Below are 25,112 nucleotides of genomic sequence, written 5' to 3'. Positions count from 1 at the left end.
ACTATTTCTGCGCCGCGCTCAGGCCAAGTCGCGTCTCTGTGCGACCAAGACGGATGGCGGCTGTTCAGCTTCTCAGCCCCATCTCACGCGAACTTCTTCTCGTAAAGCTCACACGATGGATCGAACTAAACCATCTCACAAGACACACACGGATGCGAGAATGCGTTTACGACGTTCTCTTGCAGACACAAGACTACCACTCTTGCAGATGCCGAGATGTGATCGCGTGTTCGTGTTCGCGTGTAGTGTTGCCTGGTGTGACATTATGGGTATAGCACTACTCAAGAGCACGCGCCCAGGTAGTGATGTAGCTCTTAGGTTCTCGATCCGGCAACGGCTCAGTATTCGTTGGGACCGGCTACCAATTGGACGTGCTTAACAGCATTGGCGACAACAATTTCCAATCGTGATTCGGAGATGGAGGTGCGGGAAAACCAATGTGCCTGCCACCATACTACCGGATATGTATAAAACAAACACTCCGCGGGCATCTTCAGATACGACCGCTACTTATTTACAGTCGCTTTCGCCTTCGTCTTCTTGCACCTACAGTGTGCGTTAATTATTTAATTCATAATGGTTTCTCACTCAAAGGTAGCGGCTGCAATTCTGCCGTTTTTCTACTCAATCACGTTCGCTCAGAACCAAGGATCATGGGGTCCAGTCATCGACTTCCCTATCATTCCCGTTGCGGCCTACATAGTCCCGGAATGGCCTTCACCAACTCGAATGATGGTCTATTCGGCTTTCTCGCCAAACTCCTTCGGGGGTGAACGAGGTGTCACTCAGTTCGCAGAATACAACCTGGTCTCTGGGCAAATGTCCACTCGCCAGGTTTCCGAAACCAACCACGACATGTTCTGCCCTGGAATGAGCCAGTTAGGCGATGGAAGACTGATCATTACCGGAGGAAGCAACGCAGAGAAGACGACCATATACCAGCCGGATACCAACACGTTCATCCCCGGACCGGATATGAAGGTGCCTCGGGGATACCAAAGCAGTGCTGTGTTATCTAATGGAAAGGTCTTCATAATTGGTGGGTCTTGGAGTGGCCCACGAGGTGGAAAGCCAGGAGAGGTTTACGACCCTGCGCAGAACTCTTGGACACTTCTCCCTGGTGCTGCCGTGGAACCTATGTTGACATACGACCACGAGGGCATCTACCGCGAGGACAACCACGCCTGGCTCTTCCCTTGGCGCAACGGCACTGTCTTCCAGGCTGGGCCTAGCAAGGCAATGAACTGGTACTATACCGATGGCGAAGGCGGTGTCAGCCCAGCAGGCATCCGTGATGATGTCAACGATGCCATGTGTGGTGTTCATGTCATGTACGATGTTGGCAAGATCTTCACTGCTGGTGGAGCGCAGTACTACGATGAGGCGCCCGGACTCTCCATTGCGCATTTGATGGAGATCAACGACGTGGGCGCGCCAGTGACAGCTGAGAGAATCGCCGACATGCACCAGCAACGCGCTTTTGCAAACGTAGTGGTTCTTCCCGATGGCAAGATCTTGGTTACTGGTGGACAGCGCTGGGCGAAGGGCTTCACTGATATTGATCCCGTCTTTACACCCGAAATCTTCGACCCGGTTACCAAGACTTTCACGGAGTTGGCCGCCGAATGGATTCCCCGAAACTACCACTCCGTTTCCATCTTGCTACCTGATGGTACCGTCTTCAGTGGAGGAGGAGGTCTCTGCTGGGATGACGGAACTGGCGGACCATCCTATCACTGCCGCGACACGGTCGATCACCCCAACGGCCAGATCTTCACCCCACCATACCTTCTTACTGGCACCCCTCGCCCAGTCATCCAGGATGTCGCTTCCAGCATTGTCGCGCCGGGCGGTGAGCTGAGAGTCAAGATGGAAGGCTCGGCTGATGGTGTAACGTTCTCTTTCATCAGAATTGGAAGTGTTACACACAACGTCAACAGCGATCAGAGGCGAGTGCCACTTCAACCGAGGATCGAAGGAGATGAGGTCGTCTTGCCTATTATGAACGACTCGGGTGTGGTGTTACCGGGAGCTTGGTATCTGTTTGCTGTCAGCGCGGAGGGCGTGCCCAGTGTGGCTAGGACTGTATGGGTTGAGCAAGTTTAAGCCAGGATGCTACTTATTTTCAATGGTATTGGGATGGTTTTTCCAGGAGTTTGGTAAGATTGGGTTAGATGGTGGTGGTAATGACGCAGCAACGTTTGTACGCCCATAACACTTCGGATGCATGTAAATATTTAGCTTCTTATAGATAGACGTTATTGGGGTCAGGATAGTTAGGGAATCTTGATCATAGCTGATTAACAAGATATGAGGTTTCCACTGAATAGCAGGAGTCCGATCGGTGTTGTGTTCAAGCGTGACTTTCTCCTATGGAAACAGGGATTGCGCTGGATGGTAACGAGCATGGATTAGAACGAATTTGACAGAGCAACACTCAGTGTTAACAGTTAACATGTCGCTCGCTAATTTGGTCACTCGCTAACTAGAAAATATAACAACAGTTGTGGTTTGTACCTCGATGAAGAAAAGCTAAAGAGGTCCTCGTTCCAAGTCCCCTAGCGTATCTCGCACACTTCCATCGGAGGAGCTCTCCTTTACGATCTTCTTCTCCTCGACCTTCGGTGCCGGCGGTGGTGGCGGTGGTGGCGGGACTTGTGCAACCCAAAACTTCGGATATTGCCGTTGGATGTTGTTCCCCATCACTGCCGTAACAAGCACAACCGTCGAGGACAACAGCAAGACCGGCAAGAAGTACCACCGCAGTGCCCAGATGTGCTGGTCAATACATGGCATAAGCGCTGTTGCTCCAGCAGGTGGGTGTGTCGTCTTGGTCAGATGCATGACAACGAGAGCGATGGCTGTGGCCAAGGCAGCTGCGAGCCATTGCAGTCGTGGATAAGGATCTTTTTCTAGGTCGAACTGGAAGATAGTTGCTATGATGACGCCAACTAGGCCACTGAAGAAATGACCGAAAACTAGGGAGCGTGGTTGCGAGAAAGGCACGTCGATAGCGCCGTAACAGAGGATTGCTGAAGCACCCTGGGCGTTGTTAGTTTTCCTCAACATCATATCTTTCGAAAGCAAAGGAACTTACGAACGAAGCAATAATCGGTGGTACAGCGCGACTCCTCATGTAGTCTGTATGGCCAAAGATGGCGAGAATGACGCTAAGCCCGCAGAAGGCGCCTATAAACCCCCAAAGACAGACAATCCATGTACGAGATGGTGGTGCGGTCTTGTGCCGGTAACCGAGCCAGTGGCTAACAGGTACTGGAAGGCGTGAGAGGCCGCGCTGTATAACACGCTCAACTGGAATGAGAGGATCCCATATCGGCATCGTGGAGGGGGAACAAGTCTAGTACACACACGGAGCGGTGACCACGACAGCGACAAAGGAGATATGTATGAGCGAGGACTGCCAAATCGATAACAGGCTATGGTCAGAATTGAGATGTGGTGGCGGTGGTAATGTTAAGAAACGAAGATGCGGGAGTGAAGAAAGCTTGGTGAAAGCATGGACGCGGTAAACATCAAACTCAGCGAAGGGAATAACGACCGGTAGGACGTCACCACCATCACAGATCGAGCCTGGATCATGCACCCCGGACTAATGGCGCGTGCCGTTTTAGTGCTACTAATGGCCGCGGCATCTTTTCGATGTCTGAAGCTTTTGTGACCTCTAACATACTCTCCGTATACGCCGATGTGCAGACAAGCGTGACATCGAAAACTCAACCCTCTATGGTCTTCCTGAGGACGAAGCTCGATATGACGGCGAAGATAAGAAATTGCATAGCGACGCGCAAATGGAAGCTTCTGCAAGGTACTGACGATGATTCGCAAAATGCGGAGAGAGGGTACGCTAAGGGTTTTCCTTACCTAACATGCCGAGTTTCCGCAGAGCTTCGCACGAAAATCGCCGAAGTGCGGCATCACCAAGTCCTTACGTCTTACACCTGCGAAAGTCAATGTTCGGTTCAAGGTTGATGATATTAAGGTGTATGTATGCCGTCGCAAGATGCAAAGAGGCAGTCTATGCCTATGTATGTTCGTCAAATCCGTAGAGTTGTAATAACAACTCTCAACAACACCACAGCGCCACGCTAAAGCCCAAATATTTGGCATGCATCCCAGATGAAAGTCGTAAACATCGTCGCCGCGATTAGACTGCCTGCCAGGTATTACTGTTCGGATCCTTTAGTAGGCTTGAGTTGGAGCCCTTGGCACCGAGTGCGGTAGCTACTGAATCCACCCTGACGTTTCCCTTTACTTTCGCACTATCCGCATCATCATTGCTCATGTCCTCCACGTTATCCTTCACGGTCGGCAAGCTCATGTCAGCCACGAAGCTCGGCTTGGTAAGCTGATGCTCTTTCAATATGCCCATCTTCTTCAACCAATTCTCAGCTGGGCTCTTGAGCCAGGGAAGCGAAGTAGCGATGATACCTATCTCCTCTTCGAGCTTGGCCCAGAGCGAAGGCATGATGGTAGCTTGCATCACATCGCCTTGGCCGAAAGATGTGAATGTTGTCAGCTTAGCGCAGGTGATGGCGGTTGCGAGGAGACCGAGGGCCATGAGGACGCCGATGAGCATCTTCTCTGATTCAGAGCGGTTCAAGGTACGGATCAAGCGGATTGGCATGAGCGAAAGAGTAAGATCCATAGCGATGTAGACACCTAACAAAACAGTTAGTTAGGCTCAGCCTCGGTAACACAAAAGGGAGTCTTACCAGCTACAACCCATCCCAAGAGGATGATGGGATCCAGATTCCAGCATTTGGAAGAGATGCCAGTGTCCCAGTTGGAGCTGATAGGCGTACATTGCGCAAACTGAATGACGAAATAGCCCCAGGAGATGACCGTCTGTAAACCCATGAGTAAGTACAATGGCCATCGCCAAAGCCTCTCAGTACCGAAACGCAGCAGCGAGCAGGCAACAGACAGGCGTACGAGCCATAGTGTAAGGAGCCACACAGTTTGAAGAGCGAACTGTAGCCTCAGTGTCTGTTTGAGAGTCTCGGGTGTGAAGGATGCCGCTGGTTTACCCCATCCGTATGCAGTCGATGCGATAGCCAGACATATACCGATCAACGAAAGTGGCTCCGCGACAACGATGATCCAGTCATCGAGATACAGTCTTCCAGTCCTCTTTATCCGTGTGTAGATACGCGCGACGACCAGGAAGAATGCGACAACTCCAAAGGAAACAACGGGTCCAAGGTAGATGGCGGCTTTGTTGGAGTAAGCCGGGGCGGCCATTGAGTCAGACCACGGGTTGCGTCGTTTGTGTTGACAACTCGAGGCGGGAAGAAAGAGTAATGTGGATGTCCGGGGTATTCTAATCGTTTTCACACTACGTGTGGCTAGTTGTCATGGGCTTTGGGGGATACTCAAGGATTCCTCGTACGGCTCATATGTACTAAAACGACGCACCCGTCAACTAACTGTAGACGTACTCCGCGGACTGACGAAACAAGAAGATGAACGGGGAGAAGATAAATTTTCGACGCCCTGGGCTTGGAGTAATGAAGAACTCGAACTTAATCACCTCGGGATCCGGCCCATCGACGCTATATACGGACCGCTGCAAGTACCATATTTCCCGCTATCTGACAGGCTGGCCATGGACTGGTGAGGCGCCCGGCCGTATGTCCCTTGAAGGTAACATTACTACCTGCAGGTACGTAAGGTTCGAATTTCCAAACCTTCGATCCTTTGGCGCGGAGACGAGTGCAGATTCAGTGGGGAGGGAACCGTTGCTTTGACACGTAAAAGGCCTCTCGAGCATCCGTCTCCAAGTGCCCTTGCGGATGAGCCGTTATCCACGCGAGTCTTAGGCTGTGTTGGGTCTAGACACTGCTCGGCTGGGTATAGTGAAGCTATCGCAAAGCGGGTAGTCGCGTGGCATGATTCACGAACCCGGGGCAGCTGAAGCAATGGCTTCGTTCCGCTAGATGGATTGCCCCTGAACCTGTCCCGCTCCACGAGCGAATTAATGCTCTCGCTGCACGTTAACTGTGAATGTTACAGAGCCTTACCCCAGATTTTGCTATGTTACAACGAATTCAGGGGCCACATGAGCGGGAAAAACAAAACGCGAACATAATGCATTGCCACAGCCACACCCGGCTACTGTGTGTATACTGCAACTGCAATAAGGTGCATGTCTCGTAAACGAGAGATTTGCCACTCAACATTTCACTTCGCTTCGCACTTCCAGCCAATCGGTCCAAGGCAGCATTGCCGTCTGGTCCTAGTTCAGCGGCAGTACGTGCTTGCCGTGTCCGCACGCGGCCGTGGTATGATCTGAGGATTTGCGGCTGAGCGCAATTATTAAGCGCGGAATAAGGGTCTGAGTCGTGATAGCATCCTGGAGGACGGAGAGTCCTAGTGCAAGTCAATGATGTGGGGTGATCGTATTGCGCAAGAGGGATGTACGTGGTTGTTGGGAACCTTGGAATGCAGGATCTGGGGATTGGACGAAACGACGGGCGGAACAGCACGGTGGAGGAGAGTTTGGGTGCTAAATGACTCGTATCGATAGCTCAGGCAAACCGTTGGTACGAAGATAGGATTCAAAATCTGGTAACATCCACAAGTTCTGAATGTAGAACCAAAGTCCCATACGCGCCATTCTTCTTGCATACTGCAGGTCCGCTGGCGTTCACGCTACGTGTTGTCTGTTACACGCCAGTTCAGCCACCGTATGAGAAATCACCAGATGGAATAATAGAAGCCCGACTTCGGGCCTTCTCCCGCGAACCTCATACTCTTGAGAAGAATACAGCGGCTTGAAGTCCGTTGAGTAGGAAGAGGCTCCGCGAAATCTCATTGGTCTATGACATCATGCCCCTCACCCTAGCGCAGCTGCACAACTTGCATTGAAACTCTATCGCAACATGGCAATCCGAACATTGATTATCAACCACCTTCTAAACTCTATCTTTCTCCATCCACCAAGATTCTTCCTGAAGGATTTGCCATGGTTCGGTGTCCAGAGTGTGACGCAGGGGCTGATTTGACGAAAGACGGTGCTTGGGCGCATTGCGCTTCCTGTACGTGATACGCGCTTGACGTTGTAGACATGCATTCTGAACTAGCGTCAGGTAACACAGTTTTTGAGCCAGGAAAAGAGGGCAGTCATTACAAGGGTAGTGGCAGCGGATCCGGCGACAAGGAAGAAGAGAAGAAGGGCGAGTCTAAGGATGAGAGCGTCAAGAAGGATTGAGTCTAGAGGGGATGAGCTTGATGTCGAGCCTTGATAGGTGCCGCAAGATGTATATGTATGTTCACCCAGTGTTGGCGTCAGGGTGTTATTACTGGCCGCACATGCTGAACAACATGAATCAGCTCGCTAAAGTGTTCTCCAGGCATCCAAGATGTAGTGTACAGAATTCATCATGTTCCGCGCAACTGTACATGTCTAATCGGACGGTGAAGTCGTTTACCCCATGCGCAACACATCGGCACAGCCTCATTGTTCTGAAGTTGTTCCTCAACCCCTATGGTCTGCTTGGTGATAGTGCCACTATTCGCACTCATCATGTCGAACTACGGTATCTTCCTGTCCTAGTCCTCACAAGTCACTCATCATCTGAGCGAGGTGGCACTCGTCCTCATAGCATGCACACCTCAGCAAGGACTTATCGAAAACCCTTCTACTTGTCAGCGGGTATCTTTGTTCATGGGAGAGCTCGCACACGTACACCTCTCGTCGTATATATGATGTAGGGCTGTACACGTCCAACACCCACGTGAGATAGCGCAATACTTGCGACGCAGAATGATTGAATGGGAAAAACTGCATGCAGTCTTCGAACTTGCATGTACATGAATGCACTTCTCCGCGGTATCGACGGTCTTTTGGGTGCATGGAAGCTACCTGATACCATCTATTATGCCAGCTTATCGTGGATGCGGTGTCGATTTCGTAATCAAAATCTCGCGTGCCTGCGCGAATGGGTATAATCTCTTTCTCGACAACATCTCCTAGTCCATTAATCCAGATCAAGGTCTCGATGGGATGGTCATACTCTAAAACGTCAACCATCATTGTCATAACGATGTTCATACGGAGTTTCTGGAGGGTGATGGCGCGTTCCGCAACGAGTGATTGGCCACCTAAATCAGCAGCGAATGAACGGATAGTGAATTTGCTAACTCCCGGAGTCGAGGATGTTTCCAAGAGCAAGGGTATAACACTGATGCGCAAGTCCTCCAAGGCGGTTGGTTCTACTAGATTGAAGTCTAGCACAATATTGAGCTTCGATACATCCTTCAGCATCCACGTTTCTCTCGGAACCGACCGCTCTCTCCAGGCAAGGTCCGTAGGGAAGCCTGGGTCTATGGGCAAAGTGAATTGGTGACGTAGAAGACGTGCGAGTTTGCGGAAGTTGGAAAATCTACCTCGCTTATCTGTCGAGCGTAGGCGCAAGGTGTACTCTGTGTTTTCTAGCAAGTCACGCCAACGAGTTCTATAGAGCTCCTTGTTGGCATGGGGAAGACTGAGTGGAAGCTTGGTATCGACATCAAGATCGATTTGAAGTTCTCCTGGATGTTCAACCACTTTCCAAACGATGTTGTGGAGTACATCCTTGGGCAGGCTAAGTCAGGTACCAGGTGTTGGCCGTACTAGAGCAAGCCGTCGTCCGCCATCTTCAGCGACGAAGCTATGGTATTGATTGGGATCGGGCTCGAACCGCCGATGATCACAACGATTCGCAACTCTATTCAGGACGATATCGCCACCAGAACCATTGTAGTCGATGAATACTGCACCCGTCAGGATGTGAGATGCCTTAAGCATCATCAGTTGACCTTCGAGAAGACAATGGGTGGTGAGAGCGATTGCTGAAGCCTTGAAAGCTAGCCCGGGGGTGAACTCGTGATTGATGTAAGTGATATCCACAGCAAGGTCATGGTCCCATAGGATACATAATAGGGGCCAAATATCGAAGCCGCAATATTTGCGTGGAGCCCGGCCATCAACGAAGTCATAGTAGTCCGTTAAAGACAGCCTTTCAAGATCAATAGTGACCTTGCGAATCCAGTGTGCTTGGGATCCCAATCTCTTGAGAAATTGGATAAAAATATGTGGGAGGTCAGGGACCGTAAGCCGCCGGATCTTGCTTTTCAGGGTGATAAGAAACGTGTTATTCGCATAGAAGGCCGACGCCACACTGAAATAAGTAGTTCCATGGGATCGCAATGATCGCGTGTGCGAGGCCAGAGTTGTTCGTTCTGTATGGTGAAGTTGTTGTTAGAATAGAAGGCGGAAGCTGCATCGCGATATAGTGTCCGACACGAAGCAAAGAGGCCCACAGAAATCTGTACTTCCGGGTCGATTCGAAGACGTATATCACTAATGCAATAACAACCACTGCTGTTGCAGTGTATACGAAGTGGCGTCGGATGCTCGACCAAGTAACCGTAGATCTGATTCCGAATTTCCGCTGGCAGATCGCGAAGAATAAACGGCTTGTTCGGGTCAGCGGGCTTCGAGTCATTGACAGTAAAAGGTGGAACGGTCTTTCGGGTGGCCATCGCGGAGGTGGATGTGCAGTCAGTTGAAATTTTTGGTGATGATGTGGGAGGTGGTTGAGGCGGCGATGGCAGTTATAACTTGAAGGGGAGCGGTGGTTCTATATGGCTCTGTAGAGTCCGCCAGGCACCTGTCGCGTGGATGGCGCATGCTTCTTGCACTGAGCGATGTCATTCGAGTGTGCGTGTATTACGGCATGTACGAGAAACTGCACCTCTCGGACACCACATGATATCGAATCCTGTTTCGTCAAGAATGGACCTCATCCCGATCAGCAGTCTAAAAAGATTCGTATACTCGAACGAGGGTCAACAGAACTCTAAATTAAATATTAGCTCCTCTCTACACCATAGCCACAAAGTCCACACCCTCCTAACCCCCTAAAGTCCATAGCCCCTCAACCACCTTAGCTCCCTAGCCTGCAACTCAAGCGCCCTCCTCATCTCCACTCCATACTGTCTCTCCCTCAGCTTCTCCCCTCCACCATCATCACCCTGCCTCTCCAGCGCATCTTCAAAAACATCCCTCGCCATGGGTGGTTCCCTGCCAAAGCCCAACAAGCCCAACTTCCCATCTCCAGTCCACAGAACAAGGTTATTCAAACCAAGCCCCTCGGTAGTAGACAAAGGGGCGTAAGGTGCAAGTAAAGAAGGATTCGTCGTGGGCAGAATTTTCTGCACAATATCGCCCCAGCTAGCTTCCGAGTCCGGAGTCGCGTTTACCAGGTTGCCATGGTGATGGTGGTGGTGGTGGTGTTGATGAGTCGACGTCGCCATATCCATATCCGAAGAGTTGGAACAGCGTTGAAAGTCATTAATGTTAAACTGGCGAACCGGCGTCGACCCATCTCGTTCCACCCATTTCAAATTTCCATCCCCGTCGGCAAAAACCAGTCGTGTACCTTGAGGCGCAACGGAAAGTAATTTCGAACTACTAGCCGTCTGTCGATTCTGATAATAACGACTATTCGAATTACTACCGGTCGTTGTGCGGCTATCGCTTGAATTAATACTGCGTGTGGGTTCCGTTGATGAACCGTAGAGTTCCAATGACCCTTTACCCTTGTATTCACCCGCGGCGATCAAAGTGTACCCTGGTAAGCTCTTTGTTTCTCGGAGTAGCGCAGCGTTCGAGTATGGTTTTCCCAGCCTCAAACTCATGGGCACAAAGGGATGCGGAATCGCTGTTAAACAAGATAGTCTTGCGCCGGAGTGAACGGTACCACGGAGACGGGGGAAGTATCTACGATCGAAGTTCAACATCGATGTGAAGCGGCCCGCGACCCAGATATCGCCGTTTCCATCCCAGTCGCGTGTGGTGGGGAGGTGCAGGATGGATAGCGCGCCCGGCTGGGAGAGTGAGACGTGGCCGTGGAGGTCACCCGTGTCGAGGCGCGAGGAGATGGAAGGAGTAGCACCGCCGATGAGCTCGCAATGTACTGAGGAAGGCGCAAGAGGGGGTTTTCGGGAGTCGTGGAGATGCAGAGTCCAGTTCGTTCCGATTGTCAAGGGGGTGTTGTGGTGTGCTTCGCTCAGGGCGGTTATGGGGAAGGGGTACGGTGTCCTTGACACGATCTGAAGGGTGTTGAGATCGACTTCGTTCAGAGTGTTTTGCACAGCGAAGAAGCCTTTGTGGAGCTTGCTGTCGATGCTCACGCATTCCACGGCACCTGTTTCTGTCATGATGGCATGGCTTTGCGTGAGGCGCGTGTCGTAGTCTAAATCTGAGCCTCTGCCAGGAAGCAATCCAATGTCGCTTCTCGCTATCAATTTTCCTTGTCGATCGCTGCTGGCTGAGGCGTCCCATATGCTTATACTGCCGTCGTCGAGAGGAGCGACAAGTTTATCTGCCAAGCCATCGTTGTCGAACAATATGCCTGCACCGGTAGCCTCCCTTCTTAGACTCCCCTCATCATTCTCCTTGTCACTCCCAGCATCCTGGAACCAACTAATCTTCTGCTCCGCATGCCGCTGTATGAAATCCTGGTACCAATTAACCGTCTCATCAGGATAACTAGGATCCCAATTCGCGATCAACGCCTGCCTCCGCTTCTCCTGATTGCGCTCAACTTGTGACTCAGCACTCGGAGCATTCTCATCGTGTACAGAGGTATCGAAGGTGTTGGAAAGGGTATCGGCGGCGCGTATGAGCTCGGCGAGGCGGGGATCGATATCGGGAGGGGAGATTTCCAGACGGCGGCGACGGCGCTCGGCGGCCGAGTGGGAGAAGCAGAGGGACTTCCAGAGATTGTTGTCACGGGAGAGGTTGAGGAAGTGGCGTGAGACGTGTTGGAGGTTGACGAGTTCCGAGGGTTCGAGGTCTGGGGGCGCGGTTTGGTTAGGGTGGGGGGTGCGCGTAACAGGGACGGGTACCTACATGAGATGATGTGGAGGATGAGCTCGTCTGGGAGGTGTTTCATGGCTGTTGAACAAGGCTGAACACTGTAGGAGGAAGCAGAAAGGTATGGCCGAGTATTATAATCTATGTGTTGGTAGCAATGGTGGATGCGACGCGGTTATCTTGAGTATCTTGGAGCCCCCCGTAGCTCCGGATTCAAGGGCACAAGGGCTGACGACATGCCGCTGAGAGACATGACTCGCTACCCTTTCCCCACACACCGCCTTCCCCCATTCGCACTCTCCCTTTTCCGAGAGGCTGATATCTCCAAACAAACTGAACATAATTCTTTCACGTAACGGATTGCCACCGGTTACTAAGGATGTCCTTAACAAAGTCATATGAATTCCGCATTACAAGATTAGAATGGTATCTTCCTATCTAGATCTGAAGGTATCGAAACCCCACTCATTATACACAAATCTCGTGCGTGGTATCTTCCCTACGTTTTGAAAAAAAGAAGTTGTTGCAATAGCCATATCATGCGTCTATGTGTGCTCCCAAAAAACGCCCGCCTACAAAGAGACTGTTTACCGTTGCATCTGCTTTTCCAGATCCTCGGGCGGAGTCGTAACCGATGGCAGCTCTGCAACAGGTTGCGGTGGCCTATACGGTTGGTATGGTTGCCCTTTTTCATTAAGAGCTGGATGCACACTCGTGTCGGGCAGCTCAGCAGCATCGGGATGGCTGAAAGCTGCTTGTGCTGGTGAGTATTGGGGTGGGTGGCTCTCCCAGGTTGCACGATTGCCGTTTCCACCACCAATACCAACTGCATCAGGTCCGTATGGCGCGCCTTGCCCGGGTTCAAAGCCGTTTCCAGATGGGAGCTCGGAGACTCGGTTCGGCCGTCCAGCTCCAACGGGGTTGCCGTCAATCTCTGCGGTGGCGGGCCTCGAGTTTCGGTATGTCTCTTTCTTACTGAGTTTTCCTGCTGCACCGCCGACAATTGGGCTGTCGCCTTCTACTTCGCTTGCTTCTTTGTAGGGGTTGGCTTTCTGCTGGCGGCGCTTTCGTAGCAGCCAGAAGATGATACCGATTAAAGCGAGTGCGAGGGGAATGCCGACGGCGCAACCGATGATAAGACCGAGGTTCGAGCTTGATCCACCGTTAGAGTCCCCGTCTCCACTGCTACTAGCATTACCGTTGTTTGAACCGGCCGTCGCTGCTGGGGTAACAAGAACGGTGTTTTCGATGGTGACTACTCCCGCACTACCAGTAGAAAAGCTCGTCGCGACAGAACTAAAGGGCGTAGGCGTAGTCGAGACAGAGTCTGGCGTTGCAGTTTGCGAATTCGAATCGTCAGTCGTGGATGGAGCAGCTGAGGACCGTTGCGCTGACGTCTGCGATGCGGAATTTCCACCTCCCGAGCCACTACCGCTCTCAGCCAGACCGGTAATACTAGCGATGTTGGGTACGGTTGTCGCTGTGCTGCCACCAATCGTCGCATACGCCTTTCCGTCTTGTAGCGCAAAGAAAGGACGTGGTGACGGTGATTCTTTACAGCAATTAACATGTTGGGCGTCTGCGTTGCAGCACCATTGGTTGTCGTGATCGGAGCACTGTGTTATCGACTCGCCGCCGACAGCGTTCATATCTGCTCACGTTTAGCGACGCCCTCCGTAGCAGAACAATGTCCTTACTGTAAGTACACATGTTTGAGGCACAGCCTTCAGATTCCCAGCTCTGATCCGTACAGCTGTATCGGCCGTACAGGTTGTTCGCCGGATAGTGACAAAGACCATTGTCGAGACACTCCCAGTTGTCCGGACAGCAGGCAGAACCTTCTGCTGACGAGCATGGCTTCTCTGTATCTGCAGCTTCTACGCCATTGGGATAGTCTGTTCAATTAGCCATTGCTCATCAGTGAGATCAAGTACACCTACAGCATTTCTGGGCAGTAGCGTGTGTCGCGAGAGCAGCGACAGCAGCAGCGCGCAACCACATGAGAGTAGGCATGATGCGCCTTTTCCAGAATGGGTCCCTGGCTCGGTGAAAAGCGGTACCTTGACGCCTCAATTAAATCCTTGCAGTTGAGGTCGTGAATCACAAGGCAGGTGTCGTGAGTGGAGCACGCTCAGAAATAGTGAAGTGAGAGCCAAAGCAAGCGTGAAAGTCCCGAAACACGAGCGAGAAAGGTGTAAGAATGAACAAGATCGTGGAGAAGGCCAGCGAGGTCAAAGACAAGGCAAAGGCACTGCACGATGATCGCACACACGACTCTGTGCGGAAGCCTCTCGGGCGCCATCCAAGCCCTGTCCTCCCATCCTGGGTATACACCAAACGAAGCACCAGTCCACGCAAGATCCACCTCATTCGTCAGATTAAACTCTCATCTCCACAATGCATACGCCCCCTCGGCTGCGCACAATCCGTTCGTTTAGTTACCGAAGGATTGGCGGGTCACGGTGAGGTCATCGTATTTAGCGGTCCCCTGCACTAGTTCCTCCGTATCGCTCTCAAGGTTGCGATGAAAGGCCCCATTGTCACGCACTGTGGCTTGCGCAAAGCCACGCATCCTGAAACCAACGTGGTCGACGCTTGACGGCGCGCGGAATACACACCATTTTGAAGTTGTTGGAGGCGCAGAATGAATACATGCTCCCGCACTGCGCTCAAGTGACATGCCGCGATACGAGCGATCGACGCCCCCGTCGCGGGCGAGTTGAAGAGCATGATTCGAGGGGAAAACCGGCTTTCACAGCAGTGCGCTACAACTGGCAGGTGTCTTTCATCCATGCGGTTATCCGTCTCTTATATTAACATATGTCGTATGTAGCATGCGCATGTGTACCAATTGCCATGTCTCGCTTCAGAAGTAAGCCAAACTGTCGCATCACTACTCACTCCGCGGCTGCTATCCCACTTCCCTCGTCGCCTTTCGCCTCTATGCCAGCGATGCATGCAGGGATCGCCATCGGTAATGACCGTTTCGTATCACGGCTAACAGAGGGCGACGGAGTTTGAGCAGCGATGCAAATGACGTTGTCCGCGTACGGAGAAGTTCGAGGTTACAAGCGAAGAAGGCCGAAGCTTGGAAGAATTCTAATTGTGGGTGCCCCGTCACGCCAAAAAGGTCTATCAGCCTCGCAACGCCGTTCTACAGACGGCGTCTTTTGCCCTGCGTCAGGACTGCGACTTTATGCACACCCGCTTTTCTTTTTGGCAGCTTCTACGTGACTTCGTATTTTTGCACATGCTAGGATGGATATTTTATATCGGAATCTCCGGTGCTCCACCATTGGCTTCATGACGGTATGCAGGTGGTTGTCGATCTACCGGGCCGCATAATAATCTTTCTCCTGGGGGTTGCACTGTTGTTGCGAAAGGGAGTTTGTGTCGCTGTGAAGTGTTGGTACCACTGCGCATACGTAGAGCACGAGCACAAGCACTGCGCCTTGCGCCTGACAGGTTTCACGGCAGCTTACATGTCAGACACTTCATTTGGTCCATCGAAAAGTCGCAAAGCATCAAGAGAACCCTTAGGCTCAGCCTCGGCACGACTCATCCTTCCATCGGTCCTTCGTACGGATTTCTGCTTAGGCTTCCATTAGACGAGTCCTTAGGGCTGCAACTTCGGCGTGCAACTTCACCAAGACCATCGCCTCCCGTATTCGGTCGAATATGGAAACGACCCTTAACCGCGATGATACGCTAGGCACTCGTGTGGCAACCCACATTTGAGTCATGACCGCTATTGTACAATTCATTTACCAGAAACCGCATCTATGCGGTTCGAGATAGGTTACGAGCATCATGGACTTTGATGTCAAAGCCATGAGTTGTTCTCACGCACTTGCACACAAAGTAGAACTTCAACACTGGATGCGAATACAACTACCCGGCAGCAGCTTGTATTAGAGGCACCAACTCCTCTTTGTTCCAAACAACAGTAAATCTCTTAATCTATAGTAAATTGTTATCGCGAGTTTTACAGATATTCACTATTCTTGCAGTATACTACCGTAACTACAACCATCAGATCGCCGAAATATGGATCGAGACGAAGAGAAGGACCATGAGCAACGAACCCTACGTCCAAACAAGAAACAGTCTCACGCTACCCATAGTACACCATCACCGTGTACCCACAAACGCCTCTCATGGGAAAATAGCTCTTGTACGAATAGCCGTCAACTCTTCCGAGGCCGCCACCCTCAGACAGCCAATCGATACCACGTACCGCCTTCTTACCATCACTGTCAAGGACATAACCTCTTTAATTTCCAAACAACACAACGCGAGAACATAAATTCCATTCGTCATTTCCGAGAGATATAGCACGCTGTTCTAGAGAATCGCAAACTTGGTAGTACTGAGGTGAGTTCTTCGACATGTGCGACATCTACATACGCAGAATCATGCGCACCAAGTGCAGAAGCGAAGTTCTCCATGGTAAAACAGCAGCAAATGAGCCCGTAGCGGTATATCTGCGTAAAATTGAACATGATATGAGACAGGATGTAGGTAGGTAAGTAGCGGGGACGGCTGTCACGTGTGCGAGGTCTCGAAGCTATACCGGCCTCGCATCTCAGGCGGCGCACAATCTTGGCAGCTGAGGAAATGACTCCAGCGGGCGCTTTAATTCTGGGCTCGTCTACAGCACGTCTATCCATCATTCGAGCTCTTCTTGCACCTCACAGCATATTACGTGCTTGACTTCGCAAAATACTATTGAGAAGAAGACGGCTTTGTCCGGCCTTGGTAGCAGCATGAGCTTGTCCGCTCCAGGCACCGACCTCGAGGCTGAACTTCTTACCTACACTTCTCTCGATCTTTCTCCGTGGTCCATCCGACTGCTTCGAATTCATCCAGACTTGTCGCCTACCGGGCTCGTTTGATGCGAAATACGCGACGCGACTGTGGACAATGTCTACACTTGCCTGTCCTACGTATGGGGCCAGCCTGACAACGGCTATCCCGTCATGATCAACGAGCAACTGCACCACGTTCGGTCGAACCTATCGGACTTCTTGCAGCAAGCCAGAAAGAAGGCGTTCGGTTGGCTGTGGATTGATGCGTTATGTATCCATCAGGAGAATCTTGTGAAGAAAATGCATCAGGTGCAGCAGATGGGTCTCATATACTCCCGTGCGGAGAGAGTCGTGTCTTGGCTAGGGAGGAGTCTCGATATAGTAGGCCTCTTTCGCCAAATCTCGAATGGTTCTTCTGTGGATCGTAAACAGCGAAACGTACGAATATTCTTTAACCACAAATACTGGAGCCGGGCATGGATTACTCAGGAAGTCATTCTTGCGCGTAAACTCACTATGATGGCAGAGCAAGAAGAGCTACCAATGAAACAGTTCCCGAGATTGCTCGCCTTCGCCGTTCCAAGTCACAGTCATCTTTTACGACAACTAACATACCTGAATGGAAATCCAGAACGCTTCACCGGCGGGAGCCTAATATATCTTCTCGACACTTTTATAGAGCTGCAATGCGAAATTCCGCGCGATCGTGTTTTCTCGCTACTAGCGCTATGCAGTGAGGGCTCGGATCTCAGAGTCGATTACGAAGCATCCGTGGAGGAAATACTGTGGAGGATATGCAACTGCTGCACCTTCTCCTTTTGCTCAATGGCGATCGTGATCCGGGCATTGTTCCGTCCCAACAACAAACCATGGAGTATCGACCGGCGAACATTGAGCTTTGAATTCTTGCAAACGGTTCACGCAGAAGTTTGGACCGAGGATGTTACCCAGAGGGGGGGTTTTATCTTCTTTGCAGACCCTATTCTACTCGACATCTCCAGATTGACTCAAACGAATAAAGCGTTTCTCGACAAAAAGCAGAAAGCTCCCTACACGACGTGATACTTTGTTCTGGTAAGCTCGATCTGTCATAGTTATATGCCTAAGGGTTGGGTTCTAGCCTTTTGTGTGAGCTCGAATAAAGCTGGATTCGATTACTACCACCTACCAGCCAAGTTGAGCAACTTTACCGATAACGATACGCACTCTGAACCCGACAATGATTCGGACTCTCGATTGTTCGATAGGGCATTGGAGTTCGGAATCCAGCACTGGCCGGATGACCTTGAGGTGATCTATGAGAAGCCTAAATTGGCTACTGTCCGTCTATCATTGGCGTTCTGGGTTGAGCTTGCATTATCGCGAGCATGGGCAGATCATATGAGTGTAGCGAAATATTGTTCCCCAGCAACTGGAGGACGAGGCGGTTTGAAGCTATCAGTCGTGTAGCCACAACAAGCCACGCTGATCAGTGTGGAAGGATGCTCCTCGCCAATTACTCTATCTGTTATCTCCGTCACCTGTACCTCCCGTTCTAGGACTTTTTTTCTCATTGCAAAAGATGGCGCATTGTGCGTAGATGCTCCTGTAAGAGCATCTGGGATCTATGTATTCAACGTCTAAGTCTTGATTCGTTTATTCTTCTTACTTAATCTAGCACAAAAGCGTTAGTACTAACTTGACAAACGCAGTTCGAAATCATATAACCTATAGAGGTTAAGTGTACTATATTCTACATGAAGACTTTGACATCTTGACCTACATATGCTAATACAGATTACGAAGTAGGAAAGCCACCGTCTAATGTAGCAGGACCCTGTTTGTCACGTAGTTAGCGAATGCAAAGTTGTCGCGAACACAAAGCACAGAACGTACCATTCGCACCAAGTTACGATTGGTGATCTTCCAGCTTCCATCCCCCTGTCTGGCCCACGTATCCTGATACTGAGCCTTATCAATCAAGACCTTGCTATTGTCCACAGGGTTCCCAACGCCAGTGTAAGGGGTGAAGTAGTGCGTAGCCTGAAAGTACGTGACAGACACAGCGCTGGTAAGACCGCAGATGTGAATCAATTGTGTGCCGAGGTGATGCTGGGTAGACACGAAGGTGCTGAGACTGGGTGCCAGGGTATCAATGATGGCTTGTACACCATTCAACTCACCGATGGGATCAGAGTAATTGGCACGGGCGTTATTAGTAAAGACCTTCCTCAGGACTTCGTAGTTGCGGCCATCGATGGCAAGGGCGTAGAGCGCCAGGGTCTGACGAATAGACTCCGTCGCAATTGGGTCCGGAAGAGCTTGAGGGGTGAATTGCCCCGCCAGATAATTGAAGCTCACCGGCCCGGGGGCGATCTTGGGGCAGCCTTTGCCCGCACCGAAGGATGCGATTGAGGCGCTGTCATTGTCTTGAGCGGAAACGAGGGGCAGGGCGAACAGAGCCGCAATACACAGTTTGAATGTGACGCGCATGTTCATGCAGGTACGTAGCAAGGATGCGGGTCTGGGGTGGGTGTGGTTCAGAAGAACACGGGCGTAACAAGGTATCAGAATCGAGCAACCAACTGAAGCCTTTGGGGTTGAAACAGACACTAAATGGTCGGGGGTGTATGTGAGGGTGTTGGTTATGGTTAATTGGACGGACAACGGAGTATTTCGGACTACACGCTATATGTATGTAAATAAGTTTCGTGCTAAGGGTCGAGGCCAGGAAGAAGTAGCAGGGAGTTGATGCTAGTCTATGATGTTTTGACTGTGCCGTATTCCTACGCTAACGTGGTTTGGTTCTCAGGATCAAGTACTGCGTTGGTGGCTGATATTGGATGTCAATGGAGTCAAATCTTTGGACGATGGGACGGACGGCAGGACGGCAAGACGGGAGCGACGTTGCCTTTCACGCGGGGCGTTCCTTAGCGAGATTAGTAGTGGGGTATCATTGCAGTGACCAGGCTGTATCTATCTTTCTCAGCGGCGCAGTCGATATCAAGAAGGTCGCTCATGGAGAGGTTTCTAGGAAGAATATCTCGATAGAAGGGAGAAAGAGACACGCGATGCTGAAATGATAATTTTCAGCTTGTACAGGGTAACTTCCGTCACCCAGCGGTAGAAATGAAACTGATCTTGCATGTCAAGACTCCGGCTGTCGGCCACCAACGTTATAAACACATTTCAAAGGCACAGACGCAGTCACATTGCACACTCCACGCATATCGCCCTCGTGATGAAACGCGAACTCATTGTAGGTATCTCATTAATTAAAGAAGCCTATCGAACATGCAGGATGCAGGACAAAGTAGAGCAGCCTCGCTTTCTAGCAAAAGCAGTCATCTCAATCCCTCCTTACAAGCCAGCAGATCTTACTCGCTAGCTAAACCCCATTCACCCCTTCCTAAGTCATGATATCATATCGAAAGTCGTAAGAAAGACTAAGATCGTCCGCCCGTCGTTGTGTTGACGAAGGTACAACGTTTAGTGGGCTTGACGTCCGCCCTGGGACTCGTTGGTGATGCCAAGGCGCTCGGAGTTCTGTGTGAGATAACGGATCAGCAAATAAACCTTTGATAATACGCGCGAGGGTAAGAGGTGGAAAGGGTCGTAGGGTAAAACGGAAAGAGGGAAGGCATGTGTGGATGATAAAACTCACCTCGCTTGACTGAATATCACCCTCCTGGAGAATCTTCTTGAAGATGTCGTCCTCCTTGGCGCCCTCGCCAAACTCATTCTCAAGCTGCTGCTTGGAAGCAGTGTTGAGCACACCCTGCTTGCCGTGCTCGGGGACGAGCACCTTCCACCCAGCAACAACATCAACCATGGGAATCGTGCTGTCAGCCTTCCACTTCTGCACCGCCTCTGCGCTCTCAACGAAGATGCAGAATTGGTCGCCTGAGCTGCCCTTGTAGAAGACTTGGGTCTGGGGGGAGTTTCCGCGGGCCATTGTGTCGTGCTTTTCGTTAACTTTTCTAGTGTATGTGGGCTGTTTGAGTGTGATCTCGAGCGGAGTATTTAATTCGAGTGAGGGAGAACTGTAAAGTGTGTGGGAGTCTGTTTGTATTGGAATTGGGGGGAAATAGAGGGGAAGCTCTGGAGGGGCTTATTTAGAGCTCATGAGCTTTGGCCAATAGGCTACGTCATTGCCAAGCCCCTTCACCTTGAAGCTGGCAGGTGGCAGGGCAAGGTAAAGCAAGTAGCTACGTAAGCCTCTTGGTTTCATAAGGCTGCATTGCGGCTCTTGCAGAAACGAATCGAGCACGGTTACGCCTTGCCTCGTTGCTGGATTGCCTCTGTTTGACCATGCGATGCCGCTGAGATGGCACCTCAATCACGACAGCACCAACAACACCTCCGCTCAAGCACAGGACACAATGACGCTTTAAACATAGTCCGATTTTCTTACTATCCAAATATACGTGTTCTTTTGCAACCGACTTTAACCCCACCATCACGCGATCCATCGCGTGCCCCTGCCGATATGCTAAAAGACACATAGCCAAATGACGTCATGCCGTTCTCCCGCTCGATCCGATCATCCCCCATAGAATCGTCAACGTAGTCCAGATGGGGGCGGGAGTACCTTGCAGTAACCCTGCTGATCGCACAGCCATCACTAGTATACATTTGCCATCGTCATCATCGTCGCGGACGTCGTCGTCGTCGTCGTCGTCGTCGTCGTCGTCGTCGTCGTCGTCGTCGTCGTCGTCGTCGTCGTCGTGTCCAGTCATCAAGATCATAATCTCATCAACTTGCTGTTGATCGCAAGGATAGTCGTGGTCGTTACAGTCGTGAAGTGTGAAGAAAATTTAAAGTCCGGTTTCGCTTTGCCCTGCTCTTGTTCTCCCGACACTTCAATACTTGTTTGAAAGAGAGCGCAATATGTAATATTTGAGTCGACACAACGGAGGTACGGTACTGCATGTTCAACTCATCGGAAGAAATTAAAGATCCGACTCTTGCTCTTGGAAAACTTGTTCGAGGTGGAAGACGCTAAACCAGCAGATGCAGGTCGAGAGTCGGCGGTGTAGTCTTCTTGTCGACGCTGTCTCCGGTTTTCCATGTTCTTTGTCACCTCCACGCAAGGAGGTGGTACACGTAACGTAGTTGCTGTTGAGGCGTGAGAGGCGGTTCTTTCAGTCACTCGAGCGCTGGACTCAGATCGTGGGAGGCTAATCAAATGCGTGGAAAGACGGCGGAGTTTCTTTGGCTTGCTCTGTAGAGGCTTGTCGAGTGGAAGTTTCACGCCTATAGCACGGCTGGCAAGATGTCGGCGTCTGCTCGAGGGCCGCGTGTCCTCTACTTCGAAATCCGTGGGCAAGAATGCGGCGGGTGCGGAATGGAAGTCCACAACTGCCGGTGCAGGTCTTCGGTCTGTCGCCGATTGAGCTCGCAGGTTTCCGTTTGACATCTTATGGACCCGGCTTCCGAAGGAGTCTTCTGATCGTGTATTGCTCGCGTTAGAAAGGCTAGGCGAGCGACGCGAGAAATTGCTAGCAATGCTTGCCATGCTCAGTTTTCGCATGACTGAGTTAGCCGAAGCTCGGATCTGAGTTTCCATCCTCCGATTCGACATACCCGGAAAAGGCAACATGTCTTTCGTCCATACGTCTTCCAATGTAGTCTCCAGACGAATGCGCTCAGCTCGTCGTGGAGCAAGTGTAGAGATGTGATTTGCGGAGAGGTGCGATTGCGATCGGGTTAGTATACTTGGCGAGAATGTCGGAGGCATGTCGGGTAACTTCTGCGCCTGAGTGTTCTTTATGATGACTTGGCTCATGTTGGTTTTTGCGCCCAGAGTCGCCGCTCGGTGAACTGACATGCGTCGTACTATCGTGTTTGCATGACCGAAAATAGGACCAAGAGATTTGAGTTCAAGTGATAAGGACGTATACATGTCCTGCATGGTAGACTGGCCTTCGACGAAATCGTGTGTCTCATAAACAATACGCTCGCGCAGCTGCTTCTTCCATACCTCCTCCTCCTGGGAGGTACAGGCGCTGAAGATGAGTTCGTGTAAGCGATGGCTGTGTTCGAAGACGAACTTCCATGTATGTGGGGCTGTGTGACACTGGATACCGCGGCCATTATCAGATTCCTCGATGCTGGCATTGGCAAGTCCAATTGAAGCCACAACGGTGTAGGGTGTATGGAACCGACTTGCCGTTGCAAGTACCAGACAGGACTTATAAAGTACGCATACCATGTATGAGCCTTTAATACGATCAGGTGTCTGGTAGGTTACATGTAGAGCGCCGCAGAGGAGCACATGCCCGAGAAGGCGGAAGACAAGAGCTCGAGATATCTTCTGCTCCGAGAAAGCTAGGCGATCTTGTAACTGCCATGTGACTTCAATGAGGCGCCGGGTCTGAGGGTCATCTTTCGCTTTGTTGACTTCGCGAATGGTCTCTTGCAGACGGAAAAGAGCTTTTTCAAGTTCGGCGTGCGCTTCCGGGTCGTCGTAGACGGGTGTGTGGCGGCACAAATCGTCGAACAGTAGAGGGTACTTGCAGACCCGCTGAATTGGCTTGATGAGCAAATCAGGAAAGCTGAGTGCTTTCTTGCTACCCGCCTCACGGTTATTTTCCGATGCCACCACCTTCTGCAGCGCTTCGACACCTCGCTCGTATTCTTCCCAGCCATGCAGTCCCTTGCACATGATAGTAAGGTCCTGGGACATTGTCGTCCAATGCGCACCGTATTCCTCGTATGTGAAGAAGCGCTTCATCTAGAATGCATTAGTAGCGGACATCGAGGAGTCACGTTTACGTACGTGTTTATTGAAGATCGTGGCAATGTTACCTGCCGTTTGCGTGTCGGTCACCAGGCCTCGGGGTCTGCGATCCGGTGACCGTCCGATCTCTAAAGAATGTCGGAGCCTTCTGGCTGTTTTGTGTTCAGTAAAGCGCCCCGGGACGATGTCTGCGCTATGGAAACGTATGTGTTTGGCTTTCGTCACGGGATACGTCTCTTGGTACGCGCTTTTGGTGAAATCTGCCTGAGGCACAACCTGGTGAAGTTCGGCGAGCAAGTCTTCGTGAAGCTGTAGAATCTGGGAGATATTTTGCTGTATGGATGATCGTGTTTGACCCGATAGAGTAGGGAGGGCAGTAAGGATCATGAAATAGTCCTGTATCAGTGTCAGTCAGAGTTGACATGTTGTAAAGAGGACATACGTTGATCAAGACCTTAAGGTCTGCGATGTAGCTCTCTTCCGAGGATATTAATTCTTCAACGACTTTCCGACGCTGTAGTGATCGAAGCCATGCGCTCTCATCGAGCACAGGTCCCAGTGCACCGCGATGGCTTTCGAGTGACCTGCGCGCTTCGGAGTAGTTGCTGCTTCTGTTGCCCAAGCGAACCCTACCCTGTAGCCCCGCATCCGAACGAGGCGCAATACTTGTGCTCCCAATGGTTATCGAAGCCGACTTCATGGCTGTTACGTAACCCATTGAAGACGTCAACGATTCCGGAGTCCTGCGTGCCGACTCAGAGAGCCTTCCAGGTGGTCGAGAAAGAACAGACATGCCATCAGTAGTGTCGAAGGATAGCCGTAATATCTCAGGGAGGTTATCTCTCCACCGCTGAGCATGTCGACGTCGCAAAGTACTCATCCACCGGCGAAAGGGTTGTGAAGGGACGTGAATGGCGACGGGCACTTCCTCGTACTCTTCACGCGGCTCGTTGCCGTCATCGTCGGTAAAGCGACCTTCTGGCAACGGTACATGGATGGCTTCGTAGAAGTTGAACAGGCGTGTTTCCTCGAAACTGTTATCATCAGCGTCCATGTATTCAGTTGAGCTGTCACTATCAGAGGAAGACTCCGCCATCTGCTGCGATTTGTGGTACCCCCTCGGGTATAGCTTCGGAAGGGCTGTAAGTCGTGAGAAAGACGGTGGTGGTCTATCAGGCCCACAGTTCCGCTTGCGTGGTTCTTCGACGACATGTCTGGTATTGAAAGGAAAGCCGGGGTTTTCAGGCACAAGATCCAGCAGCGACTGAGAGGTTAATGGTGGTATGTTTTCATTACTTCGAGACCAGTCGGCTCTAGTCGCGCCAAGGGAATACAACGAGCACGGGGAGCCATTACGAGCGGTGATGTCGCTCAGCGGTGCAAGTAGTGTGTCTTTCTGTGGGGAGCAGGAATTGAGGTATGGATTGTCGCTGAAGGAACGCTTGAGTGGGCTCTGAGGCCGGAGCGACAATACATATGCCATGCCAGTTGGGTCGAGGGGTCGACACTATGCTAGGAACGTGTACGAAGGCTTCTTGCGGCATGAGATAAATACTACTGCATCCAACGACGATGGCTTAAGGAGAGACAAGTGAACTGTAGAGCAACAAGGAAGCCCGATGAGGCATGTTGGATATGACTACTGGGTAGGCAGGCCAAGAGAAGGGTCAAAGGAAAGTGCAGAGGCGCAGAATTCTTC

The 25,112-nt window shown here is 51.2% G+C and overlaps 8 protein-coding genes across 8 annotated transcripts; 1 reads left to right on the top strand and 7 right to left on the bottom strand.

The window, feature by feature from the left end:
- Nucleotides 1–576: 576 nt before the first annotated feature.
- Nucleotides 577–2,106, top strand: ALTATR162_LOCUS395 (uncharacterized protein; the record flags this gene model as incomplete). Its single annotated transcript, XM_043307989.1, has 1 exon — nucleotides 577–2,106. The coding sequence occupies one exon, from the start codon at nucleotides 577–579 to the stop codon at nucleotides 2,104–2,106; it is 1,530 nt and encodes a 509-aa protein (XP_043163924.1).
- Nucleotides 2,107–2,532: 426 nt separating this feature from the next.
- Nucleotides 2,533–3,340, bottom strand: ALTATR162_LOCUS394 (uncharacterized protein; the record flags this gene model as incomplete). Its single annotated transcript, XM_043307988.1, has 2 exons — nucleotides 2,533–3,042; nucleotides 3,098–3,340. 2 exons carry the CDS (start codon nucleotides 3,338–3,340, stop codon nucleotides 2,533–2,535), a joined length of 753 nt encoding a protein of 250 aa, XP_043163923.1.
- An 825-nt stretch (nucleotides 3,341–4,165) lies between these two features.
- On the bottom strand, nucleotides 4,166–5,262 carry ALTATR162_LOCUS393 (uncharacterized protein; the record flags this gene model as incomplete). Its single annotated transcript, XM_043307987.1, has 2 exons — nucleotides 4,166–4,680; nucleotides 4,734–5,262. The coding sequence occupies 2 exons, from the start codon at nucleotides 5,260–5,262 to the stop codon at nucleotides 4,166–4,168; spliced, it is 1,044 nt and encodes a 347-aa protein (XP_043163922.1).
- A 4,662-nt stretch (nucleotides 5,263–9,924) lies between these two features.
- ALTATR162_LOCUS392 (uncharacterized protein) lies at nucleotides 9,925–11,963 on the bottom strand (the record flags this gene model as incomplete). The annotated part of the gene is made up of 2 exons (XM_043307986.1): nucleotides 9,925–11,864; nucleotides 11,921–11,963. 2 exons carry the CDS (start codon nucleotides 11,961–11,963, stop codon nucleotides 9,925–9,927), a joined length of 1,983 nt encoding a protein of 660 aa, XP_043163921.1.
- A 508-nt stretch (nucleotides 11,964–12,471) lies between these two features.
- Nucleotides 12,472–13,897, bottom strand: ALTATR162_LOCUS391 (uncharacterized protein; the record flags this gene model as incomplete). The annotated part of the gene is made up of 3 exons (XM_043307985.1): nucleotides 12,472–13,535; nucleotides 13,582–13,779; nucleotides 13,825–13,897. The coding sequence occupies 3 exons, from the start codon at nucleotides 13,895–13,897 to the stop codon at nucleotides 12,472–12,474; spliced, it is 1,335 nt and encodes a 444-aa protein (XP_043163920.1).
- Nucleotides 13,898–18,469: 4,572 nt separating this feature from the next.
- On the bottom strand, nucleotides 18,470–19,164 carry ALTATR162_LOCUS390 (uncharacterized protein; the record flags this gene model as incomplete). The annotated part of the gene is made up of 2 exons (XM_043307984.1): nucleotides 18,470–18,508; nucleotides 18,568–19,164. The coding sequence occupies 2 exons, from the start codon at nucleotides 19,162–19,164 to the stop codon at nucleotides 18,470–18,472; spliced, it is 636 nt and encodes a 211-aa protein (XP_043163919.1).
- A 996-nt stretch (nucleotides 19,165–20,160) lies between these two features.
- ALTATR162_LOCUS389 (uncharacterized protein) lies at nucleotides 20,161–20,626 on the bottom strand (the record flags this gene model as incomplete). The annotated part of the gene is made up of 2 exons (XM_043307983.1): nucleotides 20,161–20,217; nucleotides 20,336–20,626. 2 exons carry the CDS (start codon nucleotides 20,624–20,626, stop codon nucleotides 20,161–20,163), a joined length of 348 nt encoding a protein of 115 aa, XP_043163918.1.
- A 984-nt stretch (nucleotides 20,627–21,610) lies between these two features.
- ALTATR162_LOCUS388 (uncharacterized protein) lies at nucleotides 21,611–24,896 on the bottom strand (the record flags this gene model as incomplete). Its single annotated transcript, XM_043307982.1, has 3 exons — nucleotides 21,611–23,407; nucleotides 23,453–23,809; nucleotides 23,856–24,896. 3 exons carry the CDS (start codon nucleotides 24,894–24,896, stop codon nucleotides 21,611–21,613), a joined length of 3,195 nt encoding a protein of 1,064 aa, XP_043163917.1.
- Between the last annotated feature and the right edge of the window lie 216 nt (nucleotides 24,897–25,112).

This window comes from Alternaria atra, assembly GCF_907166805.1.
Source record: "Alternaria atra isolate CS162 genome assembly, contig: 20, whole genome shotgun sequence".
Taxonomy (NCBI): Eukaryota; Fungi; Ascomycota; class Dothideomycetes; order Pleosporales; family Pleosporaceae; genus Alternaria; species Alternaria atra.
This window is presented reverse-complemented; position numbering and strand designations above follow the sequence as displayed.